General features: G+C 40.0%; 1 protein-coding gene and 1 long non-coding RNA gene across 5 annotated transcripts in view; one reads left to right on the top strand and one right to left on the bottom strand.

Annotated features, from left to right (window-relative positions):
- Window positions 1-18,980, top strand: part of PRKCD (protein kinase C delta) — a 65,942-nt gene extending 46,962 nt beyond the window's left edge. For all 4 annotated transcript variants that reach the window (XM_068694821.1, XM_068694819.1, XM_068694820.1 and 1 more), the window contains 14 exons: window positions 4,464-4,620; window positions 5,278-5,309; window positions 5,970-6,055; window positions 6,785-6,914; window positions 7,567-7,667; window positions 8,879-8,969; window positions 10,340-10,473; window positions 11,198-11,371; window positions 11,941-12,032; window positions 13,547-13,609; window positions 15,626-15,764; window positions 16,697-16,885; window positions 17,138-17,266; window positions 18,438-18,980. In XM_068694821.1, coding sequence (XP_068550922.1) covers window positions 4,464-4,620; window positions 5,278-5,309; window positions 5,970-6,055; window positions 6,785-6,914; window positions 7,567-7,667; window positions 8,879-8,969; window positions 10,340-10,473; window positions 11,198-11,371; window positions 11,941-12,032; window positions 13,547-13,609; window positions 15,626-15,764; window positions 16,697-16,885; window positions 17,138-17,266; window positions 18,438-18,596 — 1,676 coding nt within the window. In that variant the 3' untranslated portion in view covers window positions 18,597-18,980. The remainder of the gene's footprint in view (window positions 1-4,463; window positions 4,621-5,277; window positions 5,310-5,969; window positions 6,056-6,784; window positions 6,915-7,566; window positions 7,668-8,878; window positions 8,970-10,339; window positions 10,474-11,197; window positions 11,372-11,940; window positions 12,033-13,546; window positions 13,610-15,625; window positions 15,765-16,696; window positions 16,886-17,137; window positions 17,267-18,437) is intronic.
- On the bottom strand, window positions 10,469-14,457 carry LOC137862597 (uncharacterized). The gene is made up of 3 exons (XR_011100423.1): window positions 14,187-14,457; window positions 12,865-12,942; window positions 10,469-10,914 (listed from the first exon to the last, which is right to left on the bottom strand). It is a non-coding gene; the product is annotated as an uncharacterized lncRNA (long non-coding RNA).
- Window positions 18,981-19,265: the final 285 nt, after the last annotated feature.

Genomic DNA, 19,265 nt, shown 5'->3' with positions numbered 1-19,265 from the left:
GGCGCGTGTCTGTGGGTGTCCTGGTCTGCGTGCCGAGGAGAGCCCAGCACACGTCTTAGCACAGCAGAAATGCCCCAACTCTTACTTGTTTTGTATGTGCTTTTGTAATAGGTGCAACAAAGGATTCATAGCAGTGGTTTTGAGACCATGTTAAAACTTACGGTGTTAGTTCCTGGGCTGGGAGAGGTAACGTGAAGTTTTGTGCCAGCTTTGAGAGCCATGGCTTGTGCAGGATCAGACTGTTGGTGTTGCTGCTTCGTGTCAGCATTATAAAATCCCCAGGTATTGAGAATGGAGGAGATGGCTTAAAAAGAGAGAAATACACAGCAATACTAATGCCTTGTGTATAAGGTTGGGTTGTGAAGATTGCACAACCCAAAATGATTTAGTGAAGCAAATCCGTGTCACAGAAACATAGACTTTTGGGAAACTTGTACGTCTGTAAATGTTTTTCTGTACAGATCTATAAAGCAGTCCTTTCCTGGACCAGGTTAAAGAGCAGTTCTCTTCTGAGGTAGTTCGTACCAGGAAGGTTTCCCTTGTGAGAAATAAGCTTTTCTTTTTAATGATTGCTCTGTGAGATTAATATTTTTCTTGACCTGAAGGGCACGCTTAACTTTCAAACTAAGCCAAGTGCAAGGCGGTAGACCTGCAGTAAAAGACATTGAACAGAAATGTCGGAACAGTTTATAGTTTATGGTAAAGTTTCAGGCAAATCTCTTTCAACTCGATCAGCCATTTAGCTCAGGAAATGTTTTGCCCGGCCCTGTTTGAAGCAAAGTCCCAGTTCTCAGTTTCTGACAGTAGCACTGTTATCTTTTCTCTGTTCAGCTTATAAACAAAACCACGAAACGAGCAAGTTAAAATGAAAAATGAACTCTGAAGATGGTAAATATTTTTCTATTCCTTCTTTTTAAAGCTCTAGCAGGGTTATTCTGGAGGTTGTTTTCTTTTGTCCTTGAACTTCAGAGGTTGAACTGAGACAACTTGACATCTCGCCTCGAGGTTTATTACAGTTTGGCCGAGTCCTAGCGATGTTGTTTTAGGTAGCTCAGTAAATGCTTCCCAGACGATGCTTCGCATGTTAGGTTACTGGCTGAAAGGACCGCAAAATAGCCTGAAGGGCTGGCGCTGCAGTGAAGTTGTGTGTACAGGGCTATGGTTACAGCACTTCTGGAGAACTGCAGCATTAGTTCACAGGCGTGCTTAATGGTTTCTTAATGAATATGTGGCCCAAATGACTATTGGGTCCTTTTGTCAGATCAGCTACAAGTTTTGAGGAGGATCCTTGAAATATGTGAACAGCGTGTTGGTGATAAATATTAACCATAGCTCTCAACAGAGGAAATAGATGATGTTTAATGGTGTGTGCTGGGTTCAAAATGATTAATTTGGGGTCCAGGCTGCAGCTGCTACAGAGGTCACCAGGATTTTAGTTGCTGATTCAGCTGTTCTGTCTGAGACGGTTTCTGACTGTGTGCCGGCCCAGCACAAGCATTTTGTCTGTGTGAGTCTTGGTTGGAGAGGAGCAAAGGCTGTGCCTCTGCGTTTCTTCCTCTCTCTCACCATCTACACCCTGCTGCTGGAAAATTCACTTGCTTGCAATTGTCAGTTCTCTCCGTATCTCTAAAATAAAGCCTCTGTTCCCTAGCTGAGTCTGTTCTTGGCTGAACTTCTGAAAAATTTCTGGAGCAATGCACATTAAATGGTAACTTGCTAAACATACTCAGAGCAGATAGAAATGAACTATGCTATCGTTTCAGAGCTATCTTGGGTTCAGATGCACATGACCTGCAGCTGCTGTCCAAACCTCTCAGTTTCTTCAGAAGCATACAAAAATGTTTTCAGCTATGCTTTGATATATTGGTTGGTTTTGGCAAAGGTATTTAATAACGCAGCTGCTTGTGAAGGCTGTGTGTTCTCACATGCAGATTTTGAAGTTTTGCTATGCTCAAGGATTTTTCACAAAGTTATGCTTAAGGAAAACATTTATTTTCCCCGATTTTCTTTCATTGTACAAAGAAAGTAAGTGATGCAGCCCAGTTTAATAATTATCCTTTAGAAATGGATGTCAGTCTAATAGATTTCTACTAAGTTCAATATCAGTTTTCAAGATGGGATAGAAACACCACGTTTCCCATATGGTTTCTCGTACCCTGATCGAAAGTGTTGTCTAGGAACTTTGCACGCAATATCAGCAATGCCAAATTGCTGTATTATCAATGTGAGGTGAAGCTTTATCCTGTTGACCTGGTGAATCCTGTTTGTTTCTCATTTAACACTTTGATTTCAGGCATTGGGAAGATTTTTGTCCCTAATCTGCTCCATCACAGGGTTATCTTAGAATACACGTGAAAAAGCAACACGCCTTCCTCTGCTTTGTTGCTGTTGCTGATGGAATCCCCCTCCTGAAGACATCTTTGCCATGGAGCAGACAATAGGAAGTTCTGCCAGCTCTCGACATCATTTTCCTTGCACACCCATTTCAGTGTGTGGTTTTCCTGAAGCATTTGAGGGACAGTGGGTGAGGCCTGTGTATTTGCTCAGCAGGGTTTAACAAAAAGATAGTGCTGTTGGCAGACATCGACAAACTGAAGCACAGCAGTTGATGGGAGTTTTTGCTGGGTGAACTCAGTAGCCTGTTTGAACAGCAGAAATGAATCCTGTTCCTGGAGGGGAAGTGGTGTGTGTAGTGTCAGGGTGTCATCATGCACCTTGTGAACTTTTCAGGGCAAGACAGGGTGGGGTTTTCTTTGAACCAGATGGTCAGTTTCTCAGAAAAGAACATTAATACCTGGTGGTAAAAACCTCTATTGATCTTCCTTTGCAGTAAAATGCTCGGTCTTTCCTTAATCCCTGAACTGACTTTGCCCTCTCTTTTCTAAGATGTCAAATGCTGCTACAGGCTGATGAATTAGCTCAGGAGACTCAAAATGGTATCGAATGATAGCTTGTGCTCCAGGTTCGGTGGTCTGTTGGAATAGCAACAGTGGCAGCCAGCTGATAAAATGATGAAGAACAAGCTCAGCTAGCAACAAGAAATACAGGGCTCCTGGGTAACTTTGCAGTAAATGCAGGAATTGTGGCTAATGTGACTTGGCAAAGGAATCTCTTTTTATCAATATAGAAAGCAACGTGCTGACTGATACTGATGCCAGGCAGCAATGCCATGGAGCAAATCTAAACCAATTGTGTTGGCAGTGGGAAAAATACTTCCAAGGCTCTCTTCTTACTCCATTGCCATGGAAGCTTTCACCTTGCAAGCTTTGCAGCACCTCCAGCCTGGAACCATGTCTGCATTGTTCCAGGTTATGACCCGATGCTGCTGACCAGAGCTGATGTGGTTACCAGTCCATTTGCTCCCATTGTAGACTCAAGCTTTTACTTTTTTTTTCCCCTGCCAGATGGGGATTATCCCTCATCAGCTCTTCCCTATCTGAAAGAAATGTGCCCTACAGTTAAATTACCAGTAATCCCAGTCTTCTTTGATGCACCTTTAAGTGGTTATTTTCATTACAAACTCCTCCTGTCGTTTTCAAAATGTGTAAGTAAAACTACAGAGTCTTGAGTTGCAGCTGAAGGATTGTGATGTAAGAGACTCATTTTGGAAGATAAACTCAGAAGCTTCCTTGGAAAATTGTGGAAATAACTAAAACCCATAGTGAAGGGCCTGTATGAGCCAGTTGGACACAGATCCTTAAATGTTCATGTGTTGTTTTTTTTTTTTCCCTTGGGTAATATTACACTGCATGTAGTATAGTACTATATGCTACTGTATATCTCTAGCATATACTGCTGCTACTAGAGTATTTATAGGACTATATATTTATAATCCTATGGTGGCTGGCAGGGACAGGAATGAGACTGGGATGTGTTGACAAACAACATCAAGACTTGTCATGAGTTAGCACAATGGGAATATCTAATTGAAAATTTCACTTATCCTCACTGTGTAATGATCTTGGAGGCCAGAAGAAACTCATCATTCTGTCAAAATGGAAGTCATGTGGCCCAGTGATGACTTAAGGTCAGGTTCAGGAGGGCATGCAGAGCATGAAGAGATTTTTACTGATGGAGAAGACCTCCTGCTTCCAATAAAACATTATGATTTATGCACAAGATAAATAAAGTCGCAAAGCTTATAAATTTTCAAGAAACATCTGTAGTTGTCATTTCTCTAGCAAGGCTGCACAACTTTTCCTGATTCCTCCTCTCAACTTGTTGGCTGAAGGCTTCCTCTGAATGAGCAGGAGTGGGAGCTGCCTGCAAACAAGAGCATGGAGACCCCTTAGGAACCAGCACGTTTGTGTGCTCCGTCCTTGGTGGACTGACAGTCTGCAAGGATGCATGGAATAGAGACATGAGCTGGAAACAGAAAAACAAACTTTTGGGGAAGCACGTGTTAGTCTTTGTCATAACTTCAAGAGTTAAAAGTATGCCTTGTCTTCCTTCCTCCCCCTTAGATTGCAAACAGTCAATGAGGGAAGAAGAAGGAACAGTAACTATGAACAGGAGAGGAGCTATCAAGCAAGCGAAAATCCACTACATCAAAAATCATGAATTTATTGCTACCTTCTTTGGACAACCCACATTTTGCTCTGTCTGCAAAGACTTTGTATGGTAAGAAGGAAGTGTTAAGCTTCCCCCACCCTCAAAGGATTAGTAATTGTAAAATTCGCTTCAGGTGTATTGAAACAAAACATGACGTATAAATTCATCTGTGGTATGAAAGAGATGGAAATAATTTATTTACTATGAGTATTGTTATGCTTCAGAGCTATAGTCATCTCTTTCACATTAAAAAATAGATCTGAAATAACTGGCAAAAATTCCATCAGCATCACAAGTGAAATTTGGCCTGTAACCAACAGCAGCTCTTTCACAAAAGAGTGAGATGGGTGGAACTGACAAAATAATGCTGACTTTGAGATATGAGGTGGCTGACAGCAGAGAAGAGGCCCATCAAGAGCAAGAAGCTGGGTCCCTTTCATAGGAAGGCTGTTTTTATAGTAAGTCAGATCAGGACTTCCCATGTAATTGAAACCTTGTCTTTTCGGGGTTTTCCTCCTAATGTGATGGTCTTTCAAAACATTCTACCTTTTCTTATAAGCCTTGCCTTCCTAAGACAGAGGATTCTGAATACCAGAAATTAGTTCAGTTTCTTAACTGGAACAAATATTTACGTAGGCAAAGAATATATTTGTTGACACGGTAAAATAAAATAAAAACTTTCATTCTAGCAAGCTGATATGACTTCCTATATTGTTTGTTTTTCAGGGGGCTCAACAAGCAGGGATACAAATGTAGACGTAAGTTGATTTTTGCCTTTTTCTTGTATGACCTTCTACATTATTTTATAGATCTAGTATTCACTATTGAAAAATCTGTTAATGTGCGTGGCACAGTGCATGATCACCGTGTCTGTTAGTAGATGTGAAACAAATTTTGCATGGTAACTTAAGGCTGTAAGTTGTGATTCCTACCTGAAATTTCAGTGTCAAAATTTAGACTTAGCTATTCTTCTCATGTGTGTGATGCGTTTGAAAAGTTGCAGTCATATATGACAGCAGCTTTTGTGAAACCTTTTCTAAAATGAATTACAATTATTGATGGGTTTTACAGCAAAATTCAAAAGCACTTTTTAACTTAGCATATATCTCTGTGCAGTACTCCAAACAGCAGGGGAGGTATCAAAGAGGATCAAAAGCATAATATTGTCCTCTTATTATCAAATGCTGACAGCATTGTCAAGTGGAAGCAGATTTAGTGTAGAAATGGAGGTTATAATAAAAGAGAATGGGGGGAGAAACAGCTTTAAAAAATCATCATCTTGATAGAAATTATTTTGATGTGTATGGTATGGTGGAAAGGAGTGTGTTTCTCACGTTGTGCTAAGAAATGCAAACACTTCATCCTATGTACTTATTATCTGAAAAAATCCTTTTTTTTTTCTTATGCATGTCTTGAAGAATGCAATGCTGCTATTCATAAGAAATGTATCGATAAAATCATCGGGAGGTGTACTGGTACTGCAGCCAACAGCAGGGACACAATGGTAAGAGCTGGAACAGTATATTTAGAGTGAAACTAAATACTCTTGAACTAACAGAACCTGTAGAAACAGCCAAGTCCATTTTGGGAGCTACTTGGCTGTACAACTAAGCTACTGTCTTCTCTATAAGATTATATGAAATGTGTAGTGGAGGAAACTTTTAAGCAAAAAAAGTACTTAAAAGCCCTGCAAGAAGAAGGGTAGCATTGCTTGATTGTCTCTTTCCTTGCTAGATGAAGGATGAATTTATAGAGCAAAAAGGATTGTGACAGGCTGCAAAATCCCAGAAGGATGAATTTTTCTCTTGGATATGTTTTGTGTGTGGTGTGTTGCTACACCTAGAGGCGCATCGTGAGGGTGAAATGACGTCTTTTCCTGATGTTCTGTGTGCATTTTGCAGCCTTCATCAGTGTACAATATCAATTTCACTCTTGTCAGGACCCTAAAATCTCATGCAGTTGTCTCAAATATCTTTAAACTCCAAGCAGTTCATGCATGTAGCTTCATGTTCACTGCTAATGTGGTGAGATGTAAAGAGATGCTGTTAAAAGCACAGTTTTGTTCAGTTACTGTCCAGTTAGGGTGGGATGTGGACCCACCTTCTTACATGCAGTATGTTAAGGCTGGGGTATTGAGGATTAAATTGTTGTAGCTTTGTAATATCCAAGCTATTTTCTGTAAGAAGCCGGTCCTGTTTTGGGTGAAGTGGCTCACCCCTCTCCCTGCCCACAGTTTCAGAAGGAACGTTTCAACATCGACATGCCTCACCGCTTCAAAGTTTACAACTACATGAGCCCGACCTTCTGCGACCACTGCGGCAGCCTGCTCTGGGGACTGGTCAAACAAGGACTCAAATGTGAAGGTATGGAGGCAGAGGGAAGGCAGCTGGGACCTCTTCCTGCTTTTCCAGTGTGGTCTCTTTCTCTCTGCCCCCCACTAGAGATTAGCTATTGGTGCACATGATGCATTTGTATGTGTGTTAGACAGAATGAGATTTATCTCATGCATGAGTTGTTTAAACACTCTTTTAGTAAAGAGAAAACTAGGCACTTGGCTCATGTAACAACTCAGCCATGGTGAGCTTCTCATGCAGTCGGAAAACCTGGTAGAAGTATCATCTTGCATATAATTGAAATTACTTCTGGAAATAGCTGAAATTTGGTGAGTCTGACTCAAGGTAGCACCTAGAAGTGTCTTTAAAGTGTTCACTGTAAATACCATTTTTATAATTCTACCACAAAAACGCAAGATGATCTTTTCTTAAGATTTTGGTTAAGATGATCTTTTGAAAAGAGTTTGAGAAGAAAAAAAACAATTGCAACTTCTTCCTTTTGAACAGATTTTTGTAGCCTTCATTGGCTTAAAGACTAAAATTGCAGCTTCATTAAGAACCATAAATCAGCGTCTAATCTGGGCTTGCTATAATGTTTATGAACTGCACAGCAGAACAACCATTTTGTTGTAATGTTGGCCGGTATTTTCCTGATCCTTGTGTAACTGTACATTTCTTTTAGAATGTGGGATGAATGTGCATCATAAATGTCAAAAGAAGGTGGCAAATTTGTGTGGAATAAACCAGAAGTTGCTAGCTGAAGCTTTAAATCAAGTTAGCCAGGTATGCTTTATTGCTGTTTGTCATGCAATTTGGTTCCAGAGCTTTTTATTTTTACTTCGCTTTCCCATGTCACTTTTATGGGGAATGGAAATTTGGGCCTGAGGCAATGGAAACAGCTTTCTCTTCTTATTTTGACCTATAAAGAAACTAACAAAGATGGCAATAGCCTAGAGGAGAAGCTGGGGGAAGAACATCCCACCTGACAAAGAATTTTTAAACAGAAGGTTTGTGTTTTCCTGAAATACAGCTTGGTTCTTTGACAGTGCCAAGGTTATTTTCTCCCCTTGTTTGATTGCATTCAAACAGTAGTAGCATAAAGCTGAAGTCTGTTTGCCCATGAAGCATGTTTACCCATGCTTCAACTTTAGAATTCCCTTTGAATGCTAAATTAAATAAGTAAAGAGAAATAGAGCAGAGAGCTCCCATTTTTATTAATCCAATATATATACACACAGAAGAATCCTCTGGAATTAACATGGGCCCCACAGTTTACATTGTTGGTCTCCTGCTGCAGCATAGCCGTCTCTTGTGTACGGATTACTGTCAACTTCTGACTTGTAAATAAAGATTCAGACACAAGCTCTGAAATTAAAACAGGAGAATATATCGCAAAAGCCAACAGTATTTCCTTTGAGCTGAGCATTCCTGAGCTTTCACAGGATATTTACTTTGAAAACAGCGAGAGCTGTTACACCAGCTTTTTCACGACACAAAAAAAACTCGATCTGCTCATTAGTAAAACTTGATCTTGGGGATCTTCCATACATAGAATTTGTTTGCATGTGCTCAAGAAGTACGTCACATGTTGCCTTCAGTGTGTTCAGAGTGACAGTGGTTCCCATCTTGTTTCAAAACCTTAATGCTAGTCCGAGGGGATGCTTTTCCACAGTGAATTCAAAGCAAGCAATTATTCTCACTGTGGATTCAAACTGTTATAACTTTCATAGTTTTTGAACAGACAATTACATAGACTGTTCAGGAATTTTAATATTTTCTTGCAGTGAAGGAAGTAAAGCAATCGGCTGAAGCTGTAAAAAGTGTGGCTAAATAGTCTGAACTACGTTTTGAGGAGAATTATGTACTAGGAGTTAATTATTTAAAAGAAATGATCATACTGCCATCTGCCATCATGTTGCATTTAACAGCTATTGTTGTAAATATTTCTAAAGTAATAGTGCAAATATAATTTCAAATGTTCCTTTCCTCCTCAGAAATCTACACGAAGGTCTGATTCTGGATCTGTAGAAAGTGTTGGTATTTACCAAGATTTTGATAAGAAACCTAAAGGAGGAGATACAACAGGTGAGAAAAATGGTTTTGTTTAGCTATTTGCCTACTGGACTGTACAAACTGTCATGTTTATTTATTCATTCTTGCCTTATGTTAGATAATATTTTTTGAACAAGCATTGTTTAAAAAATATGCACATAATTCTTTTTACCTGGCCACACAAAATGCTTATATAGTTTTTGACAAACCCCAGTATTCTTTTAGTCCGTGAGCATTCCCACTTTTATGCAAAATGCTCGCTTTATTCTTCGTGGCATGGTCCCCCATGGTGGGAGCGGAGGATGGCTCGCTAATCAGACTACAACACACCTCTCCCTTCTGTAACTGAAATGTCATGAATATTGTTAACTAACTCAATTTGTTCACAGAATGTTAGAAGCCTTTGTACAATACTACAAGTTTTAGGATTTAAGCCAAAAGACTAGTTGCAGTTAAACAGCTGAGGTACTTCAAGGGCCTGGAATAAAGAATAAGCTTCAGCTTCAGAATAAGGGTTTGCTTTTTTGTGGTTGTTTGTGTTTGGTTTGGTTTTGGTTTTACATTGCTAAAAGAGTTCTAGCATTGTAAAAGTCTCACAAAGCTGAACCCAGCACTTGAGGCACAGCCTCACCAGAGCAGAGCCCAGGGGGACGATCACCTCCCTCGTGTGCTGGCTGCACTACTCCTGACACAGCCAGGATGCCGTTGGCCTTCTTGGCCACCTGGGCACACTGCTGGCTCGTGTTCAGATGAGCATCAACCAGCACCCCCAGAGCCTTTTCCTCTGCACAGCTTTTCAGCCACTCTGCCCCAAGCCTGTAGCCCTGCATGGGGTTGTTGTGGCCAAAGTGCAGGACCCAGTATCATCTCATGATTGTCGTCAGAGTGTCTTGGTGGCACAGGAGATCTGGGCAGCACGGGTGGAAAACAAATTTAAAAATTTTAATTTTATGATATAATCAAACCTAACCTGTATGTTCATGCTTCTTAGCCAGGATCAAGCATAAATCAGATCTTTTCATGGCCTCTCTGCTTAGAGGGACTCTTTTTCTATTAACAGAAGAAAATACAAGCCATCCTTGTGAAGTATTCTGTTCTCTAACCTATGCTCTGAATTTTAGCAATAGGGGAAATTTAGGACCCTTTATTTTTGTAATTCCTGCTTATGTGTTACTTAAAGCCAGCATCAGAAACAATCACAGATCCAAATGCAACGTTAAGAAATATGCTTCAGTAACTTAAACTTTATTGTAAGCTACATGATTTGACCTGTATGCTTAGATTTGCCAGTATCCCAGCAGCAGATGAACTGAAATAGTATGTCAGTACTTAATTCCTAATAGAGAATCTGAGTCATGCAGTTTTTCTGCATATACTGAACTTTAAACTCCCTGTTTTAATAGGAGATAACAGCCAGTACGATAAACTCTGGGAGGGAAGCACAGCCAAGACAGCATCACGAATTGCAAGCAGGAGAAAATTCAACATAGACAGCTTTGTCTTCCATAAAGTATTAGGGAAAGGAAGTTTTGGAAAGGTACGTAACAAATTTACGGAGCTTAAGGTGACTGCCTTGCTTGATCTCTGAAATATTATGGGCTATTTTTGTTAACCAGAGACGTCTTACAGCCACTTGAGTAGATAATATTTTAAGAGAGCAAAATACAGCCATCTCTGTCAAAGACATTAGAAGTTCTTTACCTGCAGCTTGTCTGAACTCAGAAGTGTTTCATAATGTACAAGGGGTACAACCCAGTCAGAGAAATAGCCCTTTATCCAAAAGGGCAGTTATGTTCACATGCTGTCTACCGAAACGGCCTCGTAATGCTCCAGTGCAATGGCAGGGGAAATGTGGGGCAGCAGCGTGACCTTCCACTCCCATCTGCCTCCGCTCCTTGTGCTCCGTGCTTACTCTGTGCTTGTCCAAGGGTGATGTGACCTCCATAGACTCTGTCCTCTGTTGTCTGTGAAACTCCAGCTGTAATGAAGGAACAGACTTTACACGTCCTCTGTTCTTACTCTCACAAGTCATTGACAGAAAAACTGCCCTGGAAGCTGCTGTGCGTGTGTTACAAGGTCCTTGTACCCTGTCTCCTCACATCTACACCCAGCAGCTTCACCTTGCCAATCTCACCATTTGCATAGCTGCTACAATTACTAAAAAAAACAAACTGCTATAAACACCTTTGACTTCTCCTTACTGATACCATCAGTAACAGGCTTTGCTACACATGCTGTAATCTTTTTTTTTTTTTTTGTAGGTTCTGCTTGCTGAGCTGAAAGGGAAGAACGAATTCTTTGCTATCAAAGCTCTGAAAAAAGATGTGGTACTAATTGATGATGATGTGGAATGTACCATGGTGGAAAAGCGGGTTTTAGCACTTGCATGGGAAAATCCATTTCTCACGCACCTTTACTGCACGTTCCAGACAAAGGTAAGGGGAAGGGGAAAAAAAAAAAAAAAAGAAGGCAAGGGCAGCACAACAGATGTTGCCTTTTAATGGATGCTATTACCAACAGTCAAGTGAAAATAACTTTAGTGATACAAGAGTTAAATCTCCCCTTCTTGTGTTCTGTGTAATAGTTCACAAGCCTGGTGGAAAGTAAATAGAAGTGCGATACCCAGATATGCTGAAGAGATCAGAATGAGATCAGAGTAACGTCTACATGATCTGGAGTAAGAGACAGTTTAATTTAAAACCTTGATCCTAGCTTTATCCTCATTGAAGGGAACAAAGATGACTGTCACAGGTAGAAGTCAGGAAATACATTTGAACGTATATTTATATTAAATCTAGAAGCCCACAGAATACGAGGTGAGCTCCTTAGCCTTGCAAGACCATGCTACTCAACCCTGCAGCAGCCTCGTGCATTCTTAGGGGTGCACGAAACAGAAATAAGACAGCAGGGAAGTGGCTGCTGGGTCCCCACTGCCAGATTGCTACTCGAGGTGCGGTTGTGATAGCATCAATAATGTTTCCATCCTCTGATTATTTGCAAACAGGATCATCTGTTCTTCGTTATGGAGTTCCTGAATGGGGGAGACCTGATGTTCCACATACAAGACAAAGGGCGTTTTGATCTCTACAGAGCAACGTAAGTCTACAGCACTTCAGTCCCTATCCCCGTGAATTGTTATAATCTTTGTGTTTTTACTACTTCTAGTTCTGCACCACTTAGCTGTTAGTCTTTCACTCATGTTTCAGTGTCTGATGGTTGAAAAAAATGTGTTTTATAGGCATTAGTTTGATACAGTGTAGCTCACTTAATGACGTATTGAGTTAGGTTTTCTTCATCTGCATAGCAGTGTGATGCTTTGCTTGAAAGGATACACCTGTATGTGGAGATGCTAGGTAAACCTCAACATAAGCCAGCAATGAAAACACGCGGCCTTAAAGCACACTAAAGCTGTACTGTCATGGAAAAATTAATTTCCTAGGAAAACAGCACTGGGGAGCAGGGGGAACCTAGTAAATAATATATCACTATTACTGATAAGTTGACATAATAGTACAGGAAGATAAGCTCCACTTTCCACAAGATACTAATTAAAATGGGAAAGCACTTCATTTAACAAGTGTCATTTTGTCCGTTACCTATGGCTTGAAGGTAACTGAAGCTGAAGACTTACAATTATATGATGGTTTTGCATCTTTTAACTGTAGCTTTTAGTTTTAGAACAATTTGAATGGGTTCATTAAAGACCTTAAAAGTAACGCAAGGTGGGGTAATGGATCTGCCCAAAAGCACCAGTGTAACCGACTGGAAACAGCTTGCATTACTGTGCTAGCTAGGAAATACAGATCAGATTGGATTGGATCAAGAGGACCAGCATAAAAAGCAGCCTGCAGTAGCCAGCCTCGTGCATCAGGGCTAGCTCTGTTCTGACTCTCCCCAGCAGAAATCTGGACAAAGTCCCCCAACTTACTTGTGTTTCAGCAAACTTCTAGCAGCTTCTCCTGGAATTTTCTGTACATATTTCTCAAGTTTTGGGTCAACATTCATTCTGCAATACAGAAGTGGAAATCACTTTTTTTTTTTTTTTTAACAATTACAAAGTTTACATTCTAGGAGCAGGAGAAAGCATTCCTTAAGAGTTTTTCCTCACATCCTGTGGATTAACACCACCTTTTTGAGGAGAAACAGCAATGCTTTCTTTCTGCTGCAGTTGGGTGGCTATATGAGCGTAGGTAGTTGAGGTTCCTTTCAAATTTAACCACTAATGTGCCATCCCTCCTAAAGCCACCCCATGAGTACTGACCTCCCAGCAGCTATCTTTCCGCAGGCACATGCATCTCTCTCCTAAAACTGAAAGAGAAGAAAAGGGAGAGTGTTCCCCAATGGAAGGGGAATGAAGCATTAAAGCAAGCTGGTGCCCCCTTTACTGTTTGGCGTTAGATACCACAGATGCATGGTGAAAATTAACTTGCAGATTATAGCATCCATCCATATAAATACAGGTGTAATATTAGATACGGGATTTCTCTTTCCTAGTGTTTAAAGAACAGTGACTTTCACTGCATGAAGTTTATGGCAGCTCTTTTGGCCAGCTGCTTTGTCTGATGTTTTAACTGAGCAAGACAGAGTAAAAGATGTTTTGATCTTTTCAGGTTTTATGGAGCTGAAATTGTGTGTGGGCTACAGTTTCTTCACAGCAAAGGCATTATTTATAGGTGAGTACCAGCTAGCACCAGCGTGGGACCTATGAATGTCTTAGCACTTCATACATGCTTGAGTTACTGATTGATGTAACGAGTAAAAGCTGTCTGTCAGAGTTCTGATGTTATTCCAAGGGCATTAACATGCCTGAGATGAATCTGTATCTTTGTGTCTTTTCCTTGGCAACCAGAATGATGGAATGTTATTTACATTACACAGAAGCAGTTTTGTCTGTTATTTTTAAACACTCCCTTCACATCACAAGTTGTTCGAGTTTGGTGGCAATGGTGAGTGTCCTTGAGGGCCTCAATTCCTACCAGTCTTGGAAAACCACTGAGGTGAAAGTCTTCTGCTTTTACTTTCTGTGTGAAAGCAGAGAGTTGATGCTTCTGCCTCACCAGATTCTTTAACAGCAAGGAGTAGATCCTGACCAACTGTTTCTTAATGTAAATATCCACATTACAGGAGGTCAGAATTTTTTGTTTTGTTTTTAAGATGTGTTTTTTCGTCTTAATTTCTATTCTCCAGCCTTTTCACCCCATCCCAGCTCTAAAACCCTGTTTGGTAACTACTTGCACAGGTAGCTCTTACCTCTAACAAACAGGTTTGAAGGATAACAGGTGTGTGCTTGAGAGCAAATGCTGCATGGCCTTAGGTAAAGGTGCCCCACGATGTCCACTATTGTCCACCTCCCTTTATAAAAACAGGAAATGTCTGGTGGAGCACCGCCCTGTGAAGCAGTTTTCTGAAGTTAGACTTGTATTTCACCAAAAAAAGTGTTTGTAAGGAGGATCAATGTTACCAGAAAACTTGTTGATGAAGAAAGGTGATTGACCAGGACGTGCTGTTATCCACAGGAAGTCTTTCCATCCCAAGTTTTCTATATATTTTCAGGCTTGCTGTTAAATTCCCCTGTGTTAAATTAGTGCTTCTAGAGTGAAATTTCACAGTATGAAATATTTTCAGACAAACTGGTACTGTTTATCAACAGGACATCAGCAAAACCAAAGGTACTTTTTTCCCTCTTGCACAGGAAGTTTACCGGTATAGTTACTGACCCCGAAGGTAGTGGTTTTGGGTAGGTCTCACAATGCAACACCTTCACACCCATACAAAAGATTTTAGAAGTTGCAGCTAGGTGAGTGCAGTGCCCTACATACGATGAACTTTTCTTGTCTCAGAAATATATTTTTACTCAAGGTGAACAGCAGCTGACGTCCAAACCCAGGGTTTGTAGCACATTGCGTTAGAGCAGGGGCTCTTGGTTCAAGCTGCAGCTCATCTTTTTGGCAGCGTAAGTAGCTGATATTGTAAGCTCAAGTTAACAAAGAGAAAAGAGTGCCCTGTTCTTATGGAAAATCTGCCCTATTCAAGGCTTTCTTGGTAAGCAGAAGGGCTGTTCAGTTTCCCTTCAGCCTGCCCTCCTCGGTATGTGCTTTTGCAGCCAGATGGACAAAAAACACTTTGCAGTCAAAGGGAGGGAATGTAGCTTTTGGAAACTGCTGTTAAAAAGCTCTTATTTGATTGAAGATTGTTATTCTGTAAAAAGGCATGAATAGGCACTTCACAGAGTGTGGCCACAGCACATGAACCCCCTCGTGCTGTAACTAGGAGCAAGTCACAGGTAAAATTAAAATTGGGCAATCTTTGAATATTCATGCCCCAAGAATCCAACAATCCTTCTTTTGAGCTACACAGTCCGGTGTAGTGCTGCTATGTTAGCTGGTGAGGCGTTCACTCACACCTCCGTCCAGAGGCAACAGAAGCACTGGGTGTGACTTTGGATGTAAAAGCAGATGACAAGGATTATATGGGCACGCTACTTATCCACCTCAGCCACTTTCTTATGCTTACAAGAGATAATTCTTCTTTTCTCCTTACCATCTTCCAAGTACCAAAGTACAATTTTGCAGGTATTATGTTGATAGATAATTATTTTCTTGAAATCTGTGAAGAAACTGCATGCATCTGAATACAACAATGACCTACTTCTCCTTAAAAGATGCCTCTTTTTAATATACCTTTTGCAGAGACCTAAAACTGGACAACGTGATGCTCGATAAAGAAGGCCATATCAAAATAGCTGATTTTGGAATGTGCAAAGAAAATGTAGTTGGTGAGAACAAGGCAAGCACATTCTGTGGGACCCCAGACTACATTGCTCCTGAGGTCAGTACATCACTGCACCATACTGCAGGGCTGGACTTAATAGAGTGATGTTAGAATGGCCGTTGTAATCGTTCTTCCCTTTAGAGAATCATAGAATCATAGAATATCCTGAGTTGGAAGGGACCCTTAAGGATCATCAAGTCCAACTCTTGACACCGGACAGGTCTACCCAAAAGTTCAGACCATGTGACTAAGTGCACAGTCCAATCTCTTCTTAAATAGTTCCAAAACGTAATAATAATAACAACAAGCACGGAAAAAAAATAAGATGCCTTCTTCTGCAGAGGGTTCTTAAGATAGAATATTTACAAGTATCTACAATGTTTTAATAGGTTTTGAAATGTTAAAATTTTCAGTTGTTGAAAACCTAGTTTTCTCTTCTGCTTTTACAGCTAGCATACATGCAGGACTCCTGCAAAATGAGCATGTGCACTGCAGATGATAAAAGAGCCAGAATTCAAAGGAGAATCTTAGAGAGTTAAATTCATTGTGTTCAGAGTTGGCTTTTTATCTGATTTGCATAGTAGTCAAATAAGATAGTTAGCTTTTAAAGCTATAAATGTCAAAGTCTGTTGGTTAATAATCTGCTTTCATTGCCACACGTTCCTCCCTTCCCCTACTTTATTATCTTGTAATGAAACTAGAGCAGATGTTTTCCAAGTACGTGGTATTTAAAGTCAATGGAGGAAATTTCAGAATGAGAGCAAAGATCTGTCCACTGAGCTGTCCACATTTCCACAAACAGCAGCTGAGCAGAAAACTACAGCTGTACTTCAGTGTCAACAATCCTCTCAGACTGCTGCATTTTTTCCCCTAGATATGATAGTTATTAAAGATTCCCTCTTAAATTCACTGATCTGTTTTTTTGTATGTACTTCTGTCTTTTACTAATTACCCATATTTCTTCCCCTGCCCCTCTTCTGTGGAACAAGATTCTGCAAGGCTTGAGGTACACATTCTCTGTGGACTGGTGGTCATTTGGGGTCCTGCTGTACGAGATGCTTATTGGACAATCCCCTTTCCATGGGGATGATGAAGATGAGTTGTTCGAGTCAATCCGAGTGGACACACCTCACTACCCACGCTGGATTACCAAGGAATCAAAAGATATACTAGAAAAGGTAAGGCTGAAGATTGATGAGTGGGTCAAGGTCCAGTATTTCCTCCAGGGAGGGACAAATCTAGGCTTGTAAAAGGAGCTGTTTATCCATGTTAGCAGATTACTTTTACAAATGGAAAGCCAGGTAAGCTTAATACTAATGTCTGTATACTGTTAGCAACTTCTGTTTGTTCAGTAGTATACCAATTATTTCTTCCATTGCCACCTACCTTTTGAGCAGATGTAAGGCCTTGTTGGCTATCTTGTTTTGCAGCTATTTGAAAGAGATCCAACAAGACGACTCGGGATCACTGGGAATATCCGAGACCATCCTTTTTTCAAAACCATCAACTGGGCAGCGTTAGAGAAGAGGGAGGTAGACCCTCCTTTCAAGCCAAAAGTGGTACGTGGATTATTCTGTGTTCCTGTAATATGCTACACATGTCTGTTGGTCACCAACTTAGGGGTGATGGGTGAATCCTCCAAACATCCTTACGGTAGTTTATTCTGAAACCTGAAATCTTTTCTACCCTAAAATCTTCCTATTAAGACCATCTTCCTATACAGCTTTAAGGAACCTCTTCACTACTGTTGTCTTCAGGAAAATAATGAATAGTGCTGCTAGCCATCCTTTTCAAATCAATGGAGGAACGCAATGTTTTGTAGGCATTGATGTTAGCACTGTTGATAGCACTGTTAGTGCTTACTGATAGTTAACTTTAACTAGACCAGCTCAGAAAAAGATGCTTTCTCCATATTGGTGAACTTACAGCTACTTTGAATGCAAATCCCTAGTGTTACCTGAAAAAGTGTGTAAAGAACAAACTATGCATTGCTTGATCTGTGTCACCCCAGGCTTCCACTGCTTCATCGCAAGCCATTAAAAATTCAAATCCTTCATCGCAAGCCATTAAAAATTCAAATCAGTTTTCTTTCACTCCAGTACCAGAATGGATAAAACAATCTGGAAGCAAACTACATTTTAAAGAACGCTTACATACTTGATGCAGGAGAGGTGTTCCAACTGACAACAGGAGGCTTCATATTGCATTTCCCCATACAGATGGGCTCTGGAAGTTTAAGAATCCTGCAAACCATAAGCTTTGAAGGTTCAGAATGTAGAACATAGTCTTAAATAACATGAATTCTTAGGAAATATGCATAAATATTAGTTTTATCTAGACACAAAGCAGCTGCAATAGCTGAACAATAGCTGCAATAGCAGACCTTAAAATGCTTCAGAAATTAATAACTGTTGTTAATGGCAAGGAATGTTGGGTTTAAACGTAAATGCATTGATTTTTGTCAAGATAGAATATTTGGCTAATTCATTGCAATGTTATCACATATCCAGGTGGTTCTTTTCCAAAGCAACCCAGTGCTGTTTGTTTTCAACCAACAAGTAGTAATTTCCCAGTTGTAATGTTATAGTATTATTTAAAATAGGCAAGGGGATTTTTTTCAACATGGTTTGAAAAATAATTTGCTAAGCTTTCATATTTAGCAATCTTTTCTCGAAAAAAAAAAAGTTTGCAACTATGTCTCAAACTATCTTCCCTCTCTGTTTAACACAGAAGTCAGCAAGTGACTACAACAACTTCGACAGAGAATTTCTAAATGAAAAGCCAAGATTATCTTACAGCGACAAAAACCTGATCGAGTCTATGGATCAGTCTGCATTTGATGGATTTTCTTTTATCAACCCTAAATTTGAACAGATCTTAGAAAAATGATCTCTGAACAGTCGGACTTTAAAGCAGGGTTAAACATTAAGAACAGAAAACTCCAAGTGCTAAGTGTTACCGTTCCAACGATGTTGTCAATACTTCAGAATAATAACACAATAGTGTGATTAATTATGTCTAGCTGCTGATTTATTGGCAGTGTTCTTTTATGCATGGTTGGGTTTAAGGTATGTGAATCATGTGCATTATTTTCTCTATTTGGGAAAATGTAAATTGTTTGGTTACTTGAATGTAGTTATATTATATATATATATGCTGTATATTTTGCTCGGAGGAAGACATTGGGGAACATAATATGTCTTTTTAAAAGTGTTTTGAGCCCTTGGTTCTTTTATTTGTCTTCAATTAAAAGAAAGTTATGTTAAACTTTCATTCCTGGCTATGATTTTTTTTTTCCCCTAGAAATATTCAGTTAAACTCCAGTTCATTTAATCTACAGTAGAAAATAATAATTTGCAAGCCCTCTTCAATTACAAAGATAATACAAATATTTTAGGAGAACTGCTGGAAATGAAGAATTAAGGAAAAGCAAAGATTTATAGAACAGTCTGGAAGCTTGAGATGCTTACTTGTTAGTGGCAAGGGGGAAGTGCCACTCCTATGCTGGAATCCAGTGCCACTCCTATGGCTAATATCCTTGACTATTGCAGTTAATAA

The sequence above is a fragment of the Anas acuta genome, chromosome 11, assembly GCF_963932015.1.
Source record: "Anas acuta chromosome 11, bAnaAcu1.1, whole genome shotgun sequence".
Lineage (NCBI taxonomy): Eukaryota > Metazoa > Chordata > Aves > Anseriformes > Anatidae > Anas > Anas acuta.
This window is presented reverse-complemented; position numbering and strand designations above follow the sequence as displayed.